Here is a 13,491-nt window from a genome sequence, read left to right on the forward strand (position 1 = left end):
TGGTCTTTCTGTCAACTATGTTTCTTGAGCGTTGCTGCTTTATCAATTCAGGTTTAGTAAATAATCCATCCCAAATATTCTTTAAGAAAGTTTCTCTCTCTGGCTTGTATCTGGATGGTGCTGTAGCTGAGAGGATTCATAGGTTAATCAATTAATCAAAATTCAATTCAATGCCTTTATTGTTACTGCACAATCTACAAGAAAGTGTCCCAGTGGTAAAGAGAGTATTAAATAGACAAAACAATGCAGTCTAAAGAATAAATATAGAAACACAAGGAATAAAACACAGGGCATTAAAGCAGATGTGTGTATGGACTCAAACATATTGCACGTGATAAAATTTGACTTAAATGTAGAAATGTTACAGAAAGTGACAAAAAATTCCCTGATCTGGATCCACAACAAATTTTAATTGCTTTGTGGTTTCTCAGTACTCCTCCTTCCAGTAGTTTGTGTAATCCTAACTAACAAACAGATGAACACAGATGATTATTACCCCTTGGCAGAGGTAATAATAATCAACACAATGCAGCAGTCTCTAGCTTGAGTCTGTTAAACATCTGTCCTTCCACAGGCTGAATATTGTCGACCTCTAAACTGACTGAAGTCTTCAAACACACTCACTACATTTTAGAAGACTAATGTTTCTTGCCCTTGGAAAAGGTCTGGCTCATGTTCGTGGAGCTGACATATACAATGCCATAATAAATTGACACAATGGCATTTTTAAGCTCCCATCTTGGTAACCTGCCAAAGGTGGTCTGAATGAGCTCTGTGCGGAATGTGATTAATCACAGAAAGTCTCATCCTTTTGTGCCTGATTTATTTTTCCTTGATTAAAGTGAGAGATTTACGATTCAAGCTGTATTTGTGAAATCTGCAAACTGACGCGAGGGTGTGTGCCTCTTCATCTCTCTTTTACTCTGTATTCACCATTGGCAAGATGAACCTAATGTTGTGCTTCGTGGTAATGACTCGTCGTTTGTTTGTTTTGCAGTGGATCTCCTTGGCCTGCTGAAGTGGCGCTCAAACACCAGCCTGCTGCAGCAAAACCTCCGTCAGCTGATGAAGGTGGAAGGTGGCGAGGTCGTCAAGGTCAGAAAATGACAGTACTCCTACGCTGCGCTGGCTCCGATGTGCCATTGTTTTTCTTCACAAAACCCTGTGTTGTCAAAGCTGCGGCTGAAAAGATTCTAAAGGAGACACATACGCTCATATTCAGCTTCATACTTTTGGGGTATTACTTTGAAAAGGTAAACATGCTGTTGTGTCCAGATAACACATACCTTCCCTCATAGTGTCCATCGCTGCAGCTCCTCTTTTCAGCCTCTGTCTGAAACACTTGGTTGTAGCCCCTCTCTCTTTAACCCTCTCCTCTGGGGCTGGATTTATCAGCTGCTAGTTGTGCCTTATCTAAATATGGGTCATTGTGACATCACAATGATGCAGACATTTCTGCTTTTTCAATTTGCAGGACTATGACATAAACCCAAAAAAACGATATATTATGAGAGGAAAGAAAAAGTAAAAAAACATCCTTTAACTTTAACTCTTTTGTTGGTTTGTATCCTTCATTTTTCTGTTTCATTATATTGCCTAGATACAGATTAACATAAAATAGGTTCCCTCAAAAGCTGGTGACATCAACAATAGAGTCACACACAAAACCTATTGTTCCTGAAAACTACAGCTACTTCACATATAATCCACTTCCTGTTTTCTTTTTGTGTGAATTAAAGAGGGGGGGAGCACACAGCATCACACAGCCCACAGGAGAGGAGGAGGTGACCTGCTGTCTAGAAGTGTAGACAGGCCCTTTAAGTTCTCAGCATGGAGCAGATGAATAAATCACTTTCAAGGGAAAACTTTTTCCGTGGGCCGGTTGGGGGCCTGGCAGATTGCGGCGCATCTGAGGAAGTCCTCCACCAGACAGTTTTGATCAGAACAGATAGATGTGTCAACCACAGCTGGACCAGTTCATTAAACCACGGGGGTGTGATTATTATTACCGCAACATTAGCTCTCGGTCTCTCTGAAGCACTCCGCTGCTGTCTGTGTGCAATTAGGTGACATTTCCTGTTTGCCATTTGAAAACAACACACCAGTACTTTGATACTATGCACACACAAAAAATGAATAAATCATAAATGGGGGTTTCCTATTGAGTTTCTTTTTTTTCTCAATATTTTTTCATTTCTATATCATGATACAGTGTGTGAACAAACAGGCACTCCTACCTCATCTCCATCATGCAGTCTGAACCCTCTCGAGATTGAATTGTGCTTTAAACTCCACTGCGTGTGTTATGTTTGTTTGTCATTGAGAACATGATGAATATCATCCATCCCGAGGTGACGGACCAGGTACAGCGCAGAGCGAAAGCTCTGTTTCCGACACTTTTACATCTGTTTTCATGTCGCTTCAGAATTGGCTGAGTAAATGGAACATGTTTCCCCGAAAAGACAGGCTGTATATAGTTAGTGTTTGTGGAAGTACTGCTGACAGGAAAGTTATTACTGTCCTCATAGAGCCTTATATTGGCTCATGGTAACAGTTGTAAAGGCTGAGTATGGGATAGCATGTAGCATTGTCAGTCACTGTTACCTCAAGAAACCCTATTTGTCTTGTGAAAGCATTATCTGAAGGATGCCATAACAGAATCAAATAAGCACAAATGTTTACTTAGACTCACGGATTTAATAATTCAATCTGGGCAGTCAAAGGCCAAGGTCATATTTTTGTGGCCGCTTGTACAAGATGTCTGCCGTCGGCCTTTAGGGAACATCTTCAAATTTTTAACAGTTTGGAGTCAAAGATTAACTAATTTGATTTCAGTGGTCAAAGATCACAAGGTAGTGGAGGCATACAACCAGAGGGCGAACTGTTGATATAACAACTTATGAACTGGATGTCAATGTTTGTGTTTTTCGTAAATCAAAATGTAGCAGCATTGTCAAAATGATAATAATTTGAACTGTATCCTCCAGCTCTCATTGGGATGCATTATTCACTGAATGAAATTCCAAGCTACAGATTTCCGTTTTCTGAAAAGGGTGCAAAAATCTCCCCAAGAAGTTAATGAATCACCTCAATGTCACCAGCTTCCTCGAACAAAGACATGATCATCAATTTTATTTTGATATGAAAGAGCAGTGAAAGCATTTTTGTCATTTTGCAAAATGTCCATATCTACGACTTTCTGCCATATTTTATCAATGGCCTGACATTACATGCTGTGCTTCTGTCATTTTTAGTTTCTGCAAGACACTCTGGACGCTCTCTTCAACATCATGATGGAGAACTCCGACAGTGACACTTTCGACACTTTGGTGTTCGACGCCTTGGTGAGTTCAGAAGCAAATTGGTAACAGCAGAAAATGAATCATACCAGCAGGGGTTCCTGTCAAGGCAAATAAACATTCAGACAAATTTCACTCTCTGATGCAAATATAAATGTCATCGGGTGAAACAATAGGAACGTCACACAATATTGCAATATAATTCAAAAGTATTTGCATATAGATTTGTTTAAATGAAACAATATGGGTTAAATTGTTAATAAATATGTTGTTGGTTATAGAATAGTTAGAATTTCTCCACTTCAAGTTCTTCAATTGACTGATATGGATTTTCTTTATCAAGTTGCTAACTTAAATTCAGTCTTACATCCTCTATGCTGGCGTACAGAGTCAAAACCAGAGAAACTACGTGCTGGCTGCACTGTATGTAAATGAGAGCATGGCTAATCATTTACTGAGGGAATTGCAGACACACTGGATCTCATGTTGAATTTGTAATGTCAAGGCAGCATGTTCATTCCAGTTGTTAGGTCTGAACATTAGAAGTCTCATTCTCCTGCAGGATAGAGCAGAGGAAGGAAGTATTGGAAAAAGCAGAAGTAAATAAGCCTGTTGAATTTTCCATTACATAACATTGTCATGTATTAAATCTGGTATTTGTTGCCAATGAGTTGACAAAGTATTTGGCAGAATCCTATCTCTTACGCCACTGCCTAACATGGGGTGCATCTCTAAAGAGCAAATTTCCCTTTCAGAGGAAGGAGGTAGAAATTGTGTTGTTTGGTGTCCTAGATTATCCGCTGGCTTGTGAAGTGAGAGAAAATGGCTTTCGGCTCAAATGCAATCTTGTTGAATTTCCCAATCTATTTCAGCATATTGAGTAAGACGGCCAGTTTTTGCTGCTCTTCATTATGAGCCGTGTGGTTTACATTTTAATGGACGTGTATTTGTTCTTTGACAGGTTTTCATAATTGGGCTCATAGCAGACAGGAAGTTCCAGCACTTTAACCCTGTCCTGGAGACCTACATCCGCAAGCATTTCAGTGCCACACTGGCGTACATGTAAGTTAATGACATACAGATAAACAAGACATTTAACAACATGACTATTTCATTGTTTTGTGTATTTGTCATGCTCTGTTATGGTTGTGTTCTCAGGAAGCTGACCAAAGTTCTGAAGAACTATGTGGACAATGCTGAGAAGCTGACAGAGCAGCTACTGAAGGCCATGAAGGCTCTGGAGTATATCTTCAAGTTCATTGTCCGCTCTAGAGTCCTGTTCAACCAGTACGTCCTCAAGCACACACACATGTTCACATAGTACTCTGCTACAGGGCCGTTGACAGATGCTCTGCAGAGAGGCATCGCTGCAGCAGCCTCTATTACTACAAGGTGTCTTGCACTTTAACAGCCAGCCTCACAACTCAGTGTGATCGAGGTCCACATACTTGTAACCCCATCCAGTGGTTTTGTTCATAGACTGTATATAAAGGACGGACGATATTACAGCTCCTCTAAAGTGAAGCCAATACATCTGGATCACCCCCTGGTGGCTGGCTGCAGTATAAGTCATAAACCCTGGCTTCTCCATGTTAGCAGCTGGAACATGGGCCAAACTAAAATTAAAGTAATATATCAAATAAATTTGGTTTCTGTCATTTAAGGTCATCCTTATCACACCGATGCCCGTTCCTTTGTTAACTTAAGTTTGTTTTATAATTGAAAGTCACTGAGAGTGACTTGAGATCGGTTGAGCACATTTTTTCGGCGAGACCTCGACACTGCAGCTCCGCTCCATGATCACACTGTCAAAACTGCAAGAGGCATCATCCGCATCGCTGACATTTTGGCTCCAATCTTGCACAGTGGGAGGAAGTGGAGATATGTCGCCCATCTTTATTTACAGTCTACGGAGAGAATGTAAGAGGATCATTTTCAGCATGGGTGCAATGAATCTTTACATAAAAAGTTCTCTAATGACAAGTGACAAGCCAGATGTCATTATCCAGCAGTGTCTTTAATGAGCTCAATAAGGTTTTACACCACTGAAAATACACATGCATGTACAGTACATGGATTTCAGAGTTATTTTTTAAATTTTTATTGCATCGCTAGTTGACTTCATAGTAATCTTCCGTTAATCTTATGTCATCATACAGTTCAATATTGTTTGCCGTTTTGATTCTTTTATCCACACTGCGGAGCTGCTGTTGAATAAAGTTCTTTGGGCTGGGGTGATTTCTATGGATGTATTTATAATTGGCTGTGAGGATGTTAAATGGATGATAATGTTGTTGAATGAAGCTGTTGGTGGCTGAGTAGGTGATGTATGATCCTGACCTAATTGAGTGTGCTGAGTTTGATTGGTTTTCCGTCCCATGTCTGGAGGACGCTCTGTCCTTTACCTCACTTATCAGATCCCAGGAACGTCGCTCGGTACCACAGACTTTCACAGTGTGCTCAAAATTGGTTTCTTCTCACTGGATAACGAATAACAGCCTCCAACCTCAGAGTGGAGCTGTGGTTTGAAGTTGTTGAAGCGCTGTGTTTGGTCGGTTGCAAGTATGAGCTCTGTCTGGCCCAGTCACACTCTTCAGATTCAGTTAAACTGTGAACGTGTATTTGTGGGTGCCTTTTAGTGCAGCACTGACTAGAAGGTTTCAAGGCTACAGCAGGTCAGTGTAACATTTCTATAAATGTTACAGGAGACACTCTAATCTCACCATTTTTGCCCCCTTGACTTGAGTCTGGTGTGGCTGTCCGGAGCTTACTCTGCTCCTTGGTGCTGTAGGTGAGAAATGTCTGTAAGTAATTGTTGTTGGGCTTCAGGGACAGACGCCTCTAATCCCATGGTTTCTGTAAGCCCTCGACGGTGACTATCCTGGACCGTTGTAATACCCGCGGCCCTGTGAGAGATTGTGGTGCCACAAAAACCACCTCTCTGTAGGAAAGACAGTCAAATCTGAGGTTGGTGGATTGAAAACGCATCACCCCTCTTTGACCTGCCTTCCTCTGCTTCACTGTGCATTTTCAAACAATATACATTTCTCTCCTAAATCCTGATTTCAGTTTTTTTGTTTTTAATCCAAATGGTTGACACACTTAATTACTTTGCGGCGAGCACAATGCGGATCATTTACAGTTAATACCCAGTTTGTGGAGATTTATGGGCTCTGCAAGTGGGATAAATGCATTTGAATATTTGAGGGGATTATGGAGGAAGCCCTGCTTTGTGTTCTCTCGCACTTAGAAATTAAGGAAGTGTTTTCTGAAATCATCCCTTGATCATTGCCACATTTGCTGGGCAGCTATTTACTCCCCGGAACCAAACTAGCAGAAAAGACACTTTTTAATACTAAGCCCTTGAAAGAAAATTCAGCGAACCCTTACGTGGCATTTGCGTTCTGCTCCTCGTATCATGTTCCAGGAGAGTCATTAGCATAGATCATTAATTTTTCTGATTTTTGTTTCCACATGAAAGCACGCAGGTGCTTCAGGGTCCCATCATGTTGTTTTAAATGCTAATCTGGCTGGCAGCGAGAGTGATGTCTGTGGTTCCCATCCAAGAACATTTGCATTGATAACACACACGGGCCATTCTGTTGGCTGCTTTTAACGATTTAACCGGGAATCATCAAACTCTTGTCACTTCCTCTGCAGGCGGGGCTGTTTACACAGGGATGAAACAAACAACAGGCTTGTGATCGCCTGCCAATGTAATTCTCTACTTCATCTCCTCGCAGGCTCTACGAGAACAAAGGAGAGGCCGACTTCATGGAGTCCTTGAGGAACCTTTTCACATCCTTTAATGAAATGATGAACAGTAATTCAGAAAACACTGGCATGGTGAAGGTAGGCTGAATATCACACAAGCCTCACTGCACACTATCACTGAGACTTGGCACCAAAGAAAATCTGCTGCTGCGTGAATAGTAAATAACTGCTGCTGTGGGAATAGTAAATACATCTGCTGTTTGGATATAGTAAATAAATCTGCTGTGATTTACTTTAACATGCTCTGTAATTGCGGATGCATGTATCTCCTTAGATGTAAAGTCATTCAGCAGCTTATTAGTTATACAAGTGAAAGCCCTGATGCTCTTGATGTCCTGCATATTGGTTTTCTTCACTTTGTCACATCTCTGCGCTGATTTTTCTTTTCTTTTCTTTACTCTCATATTCTCTCTATATTCTCTCTAGTAGGGGCACACATAAAATAAAATAATTTATATTGAATAGATGATTAAAGGAATATTTCAGCATTTTTTGATTTGCTCTCTTGCTGAGATTTGAATGAGAAGATGATGATATTTTTGTTTATTGTCAGCCTCTACTATAAACCAGGTGTAAGGACTATGGATTAAATGAGCTTTAGGGATGTTTGCACTCGTTTTTCTACCTGTCGACAGAGCCAGTCTATTGTTTCCTGTCTTGACAGCCAAGTCAACCAAACCAACCACTGACTTTAGCTCCACACATATCAAGAGTAGTAAAGTTCAGTATCAATCTTCTCATCTAACTCAGTTAAAGAGCACGTAAGTGTTTGCTTTAAAATGTAATTCTCTTGGTAAGATTTCGGCACCGTCTGGACCGACCAAACCTTTTAGGTACAAACCAAAAATACTTCTGCAGTGGCCAGAAAACAAAGACATGGATTATTTTGACAAATTGATGACATTTTTGAATTTGGACAACGTTTTTTTGTTCTTTCACTTTATTATTTTTGTATCACAACACGTGTCAAAAACGTGGAGTTTATTCACTATATCACACCATTAATGATTGTAAAATAGAATCAGTTCTGCAGACTGCATTTTAAATGATATTCATGGTGAAACTGTATTTCTTCCAATCCCAGCCTTTCAGATTTATCTTCCATCCACACAATATGTCTGTTTGTCCTCTGTTGATCTCTCTCTGTGTGTCTGTGTATATGTGTTTGTGGTTCTACTCTCTTCTTTCACTCTGACCTTGACTGTCCTGTGGTCTGGGGCTCCTCTGGCTTTCTGCTCTTTAGCTGCTCCTTAAGGTATTTATTTCATCGCCTTTCCCCTCCTTCCTTTAAGCTCCCTCTATTCTTTCAGTCATTTCCTCTATTGTTTTTTATTTCATTCTCCTTAACCCCAAACTTTGTGACAGCAGATTTATAACCAAAAGGCATAAATGTATTTGTCACTCAAATCACGCACACACCTATGCCTTTAGAGATAACATAATCGCAGGGTACACGCACCTCGGCGCACCTACAGTAGATCCATGTGCACGCTCAACCATAGGAGAAGCTCAGGACTCAATTAGGAGTCAGTTGCTGTGTAATTGGGTGAGATATTAGCTTTACAGTCAGTAAATTAAAAACTGATCTTGAGGAACGGGCACGAAAGCGAGAAATCCTGTTCCTTTTTTTCTTTTTTTTTCCCTTTTCCCAAAGTCCGCCCTTGTGAGAGCACAGTGACAGGTGGAAGCTAATGAACAGTCCCATCACACATCACATCTGAGTCCTGATGAACATCTGGATAAATCCACACTCATGCAGAGAAGAGCTTTGATAATCATACCCACACAAACAAGCTTGTGGCGACTGAGAGGCACACGCTGAGCGACGCTTCACACAACACATTCCTACACAACAGTTTGTTTGTTGCCCAGAACAGGCCTGAAATTCTAAAACAGCCTCTACAATGAGTAATTAGGAGTTGGCTTGTCATCAGAAAGAGGCAGGTTTGTAAAACAAGGATCTTTGAAATCCATGTTTCACACTCTAACTCTGTTTGGCTCTGTTCAGATCTGGTATTAACATCCATCCTGACAGATCTGAATGTGTCTCCTGTGACCACTTGCGATTAGGTCTGACTTCCCTGCTCTATATGACAATCACGTACATCTTTTCTATTCACGAGGGCCGAATTATTTAGTTTTCACCTTCGTCCCACGACACTTGTGTTAGTGTTTGTTGGCACGATCAAAAGAGAGAGGAGTCAGGAGGGTCTGAGTGAATGTTGTGCAGCATCAATGGAAGAAAAGTATCAGTAATCAAAGATCTGAAGCTGTTGCCGGTCAGAGACATCAGCTGAGTTGGCGGTCCTTTGTATGTCTCAAAGCAAACACCACTTGCAATTGGATCAGGTCTGAAGGTGCTAAAGCTCAATGAAATATCCAATAAGATGATATCAGATTAAAGCAGGATTTTATTTATAGGTCACGAATACATCCTTGCTTGAAAAATCAAAGTAAAGATTTCAGTTTTACTCTCAATTCAGTATCTGCTGCTGCATCTGGAGGGTTTTCATTTACTGAATCTCACCACCCTCATTCAAACGTCGATTATAACCCGTCACATATTTCCACAAATAATTAACAGTGGATTTGTAGCAGGTGACGTCCAGCGCACTTCGTCTCTACGGCTAATCAACCTCCGTGAGACCCAACTGTCACCGTGGCTAATTTGCACAGATGCTGTATAAACACCTCCAACCCGCCTCGGTCGGCGTTTAGCAGCAGTCAGAGAGGGAAGTGTCGGCTCGGTTAATCATTCCCATTATTAATGGTTGGCTTGGTAATCAGCCGCCGGGTGCAGGCACTTGATGACTTTATTAAAATATCGATGAGTATGTAGATCTGATCTGGCTGTGTCTATCAAGGTATCATTAGAGGAGGTCTTCCTTTGGTCCCAGCTTATTTATTAGGACTCTTAACACCATTTCCTGCCCTCAGGTCGACTGAATGGAATAAATGAAGACATGCACAAAGGAAGAGACTCCAGGAGCTGTAGTGTCTGGGTTGTGGATATCTAATAGTGATTGGTTATTTATTATGATTATTAGTATTGTACATATTGCTGATTAGAAACATTTATTCTTTGTTACAGCTGTTTAATTACTTTCATGAATGAAAGAGAAATAGGGAGACGCAGAATAAGCTTAATGAAGCTACAAGACTCATTTACACTTCACTGCTCACAAAGCAGCAACACTCAATTCCCACCTTACATGTGGAATTACATAATAAGAGCTGAGGTACCCTGCTAAATGTCAATCAATGAATGAATTAATTAGAAATGAATATACTCATCTCATGCTTCTTTTGTTCCTCTCCTGTAAAGGGTGCTGCACTCAAGTACATTCCCACCATTGTCAATGACGTCAAGCTGGTCTTCGATCCCAAGGAACTGAGGTAATTTCATATATTCGACATATTCACGTGTTTCATCGTCATTACACTGACACTTTCTGTAAACATGAATAATCTGAGGGAGAGTGTAAAATGCTGGTTAGTTAAATCCTAAATATTCTACTGCTGCAGACGAATGTGGTCATGGAAACACTTTCATTATTGCATGAAAGATGTATTTAGATGATACTGTATGTTAAAGTGGATGACCCCCCTCTACCATCTGAGCCACAGCCGCCCTTGGTGGTTGATGACACATCTCACATATGATCTCTGTGAGCTCATCCACGCAGCAGGAGTGGGTCACTGAATGGTTTGAGTGTGAATATAATCCGAGTCATATGTTACGACCTTTGCAGTCACCAGATCTAAACCAAGCCGAACATTTGACAGATTCTGGACCGACGTGTCAGACAGGTCTCTCCAATAGAAATTCAGAGACTCGTAGAATCAATGTCGAGGTGCAGTGAAGCTGTTCTGGCCCAACACCTTGTTAAGACACGTAATGCCAGAAGTGCCTTCGATTTATCACCAGTCTCTGTGTGTGTTTCTTTTAAACCACAGTATTTATGCAAATGTGGAGGAAAAACTAATTTAGGCGTCTGCTTGAATTTCATTTAACTTGAATGTCACTTTAGTAGAGAGGAAACCTTTGCCAAGTCCCAACTGTCCCCTTATATTCTGCACCAAATCCATCATGTAAGTGTCAACATAAGTGTAAAACTAATGAAGATGAATATAAACGTATCCTCCTCACCTATAAATCGCTTCATGGCCTGGTCCCTTAGTTCCTGTCTGATCTCCTCTATCCCTATCGTCTATCCCTCCCCCCTCTGGACTCTCTCTCTCGGCTAAAGTCTGCAATGCCTGCCCCATCCAAAACACTCTAGTTCACAGTAGTTTCTTTATCCCTGGCTAGCCGTTTCACTTTTTTGTTTTTCTGTCCTTGATTTGTGTTATTTTTGTTCTCCTTTCCTAATTCTGTAAAGTAGATATGGGTACCTTGAAAGGCGCTATATAAGTTAAAGTTATTTTTAGAATTATTATTGTTATCAAACAATCCTACCCCCAAATGGAACTACATTTAAACCCTCTAGATCTGTATGTTTATTTGAATCTGCACCTCAATATGCTGCATTTTTCTTAGTCAACATTTATCCATTATTCCCTGGTGGAAATGTTGAAAAAATCCTTTTCTCGCAGTGTTTAAGATATTGGAAAGAAAAAGTCTGGATCTGCATTTTTTGTTTATATCCACACCTAAAGTTAATCTGTTCAGTGGTTTTCACATAATCCTGCAACAAATGGACCAGGGTGAAAACATAAAAAACAAACAAGCTGATGAACATTTTGGCTGTAAAGACGTAGAAGCATCGTTTATTTATTTTTCTGTCTCTCTACATCAGGATGATTTTATTCAACAACTCTACATTCTCTCTCTGTACTGTGACCGGGCAGGTTGCCTTGGAAACCAATTGAGCACTCCACTTAAGTGTCCATTTCAGTTAATGCCGTCTACCGTGAACGTCGTCTGCTATAGCTTTAATGTTTTTCTTGATAAATGGCTCCTGAAGCATCACATGCTGATGTTACACTGGCACTAAATTATATATGTATGATAACAAAATGGTACATAAAACTCATCTGTCCTTCATCTGAATGACTTTTTCTTTTTTTAGACACTGAAATTAATGGGCTGTAAATTTGACATTTATAACTTTGGCCAAAAATTCCAGTTTCATATACTTTTTGGGGGGGCAATGTTCCAAATCTAATTTTTGAGATGAGAGAGGATATTTAATTTTTTGACAAATGGTTCACAGTCGTGCCCTTCATCCCACTTTTATGTCTTTAATCTGTTATGTTAAATGTCTAAATTGAATGGCCTCATTTATGGAGCATTATACTAAAAATATGTGAGGAAAGCTTGTCTGACACACTCGTCGACTCCAAACAAGACATAAAAAACATGTCTTTTATGATGTGATCTAACATTTTACAATCTTTAAATATGCAGTTCAGACCATCCGCTATTTTTCACCTATATCCATAGACGATAGACACATAGACTATATAAAGATGGACGACATGGTGGCCCCTGAAATTGAAGCCAAACCATCTTGATATCTTAAAACCTCATACCATCATCTAACAATGAGATTAGATGTTTCCAGGATCGGTCCACTTTTGCTTTATTAAACTTCAAAAGGGGAAGCCCTGAATATTTTATCATCAGAAACACTGGGGTCTATTTATATCAACAACTATTGCTGATACATGTAGGTATTGGGTATTAGACTTTAAAATCTGCTCATTTGCAAGTGCTCAGCAGGTAGTCCCTTCCATTTGCTCACGTCCAGCCCCTGGGCCGCTGCAATTTCCACAGCAGATACTTGGCCACACAAGTTTCTGCCTCTGGCCTCGACTCCACCACTATCACAGGCGGAGGGTGGATCTAGGAGAGCCTTCCAAACCCATCCATTCTGTCTACCATCCACAATTTCTCTGTCCAGCTCTGACAGCTCCATTGATAGATTATCTTTCTCACTTTCCCTCTCAATTAAATTTACCATTTGCAGAGTCAATTTTTCTCAGAGTGGGACACTGAGAAACTTTTTACACTTTTGGATGTTAAAAATGATTTACTGATGACCTCCCTGTGCCCTCTCCCAGTAATGTGCAGCCAAAGGAACCAAATTCTATCCAGCTGTGTACAGTAAAACACCAAATCTGGCACATTTTTGGAGCTGTAGAGACAGTTTGGACTATCATTGAGGGCCGTTAATTAAATCGTTAGGTCAAACCTGTCCTGGTTGTCAGTTCCAATAAAGTTAATAATATATAGTATCGGTTTTGAAAGCTAGTATTTCCAGTAACGATGAGGTGAGCCAAGATAACGAGCCCTTTCCCATCCTCTCTGTAGTTTGAGTGGTACCAACATGACATCAGCTTTTTATTTTAGCTTTAATTCTAAAACCTGTTGTACTTATGAAGCGTTCACTTAGTTGTAGGTGACAGGTCTGCC

At 40.4% G+C, this 13,491-nt stretch overlaps 1 protein-coding gene across 1 annotated transcript in view; it reads left to right on the forward strand.

The window, feature by feature from the left end:
• dock1 (dedicator of cytokinesis 1) overlaps positions 1 to 13,491 on the forward strand; it is a 155,915-nt gene that overhangs the window by 41,217 nt on the left and 101,207 nt on the right. The window contains exons 19-24 of the mRNA XM_020083260.2: positions 998 to 1,095; positions 3,255 to 3,344; positions 4,261 to 4,361; positions 4,458 to 4,586; positions 7,043 to 7,151; positions 10,399 to 10,469. Of these exons, the coding sequence (XP_019938819.1) occupies positions 998 to 1,095; positions 3,255 to 3,344; positions 4,261 to 4,361; positions 4,458 to 4,586; positions 7,043 to 7,151; positions 10,399 to 10,469 (598 nt within the window). The remainder of the gene's footprint in view (positions 1 to 997; positions 1,096 to 3,254; positions 3,345 to 4,260; positions 4,362 to 4,457; positions 4,587 to 7,042; positions 7,152 to 10,398; positions 10,470 to 13,491) is intronic.

The sequence above is a fragment of the Paralichthys olivaceus genome, chromosome 21, assembly GCF_024713975.1.
Source record: "Paralichthys olivaceus isolate ysfri-2021 chromosome 21, ASM2471397v2, whole genome shotgun sequence".
NCBI lineage: Eukaryota > Metazoa > Chordata > Actinopteri > Pleuronectiformes > Paralichthyidae > Paralichthys > Paralichthys olivaceus.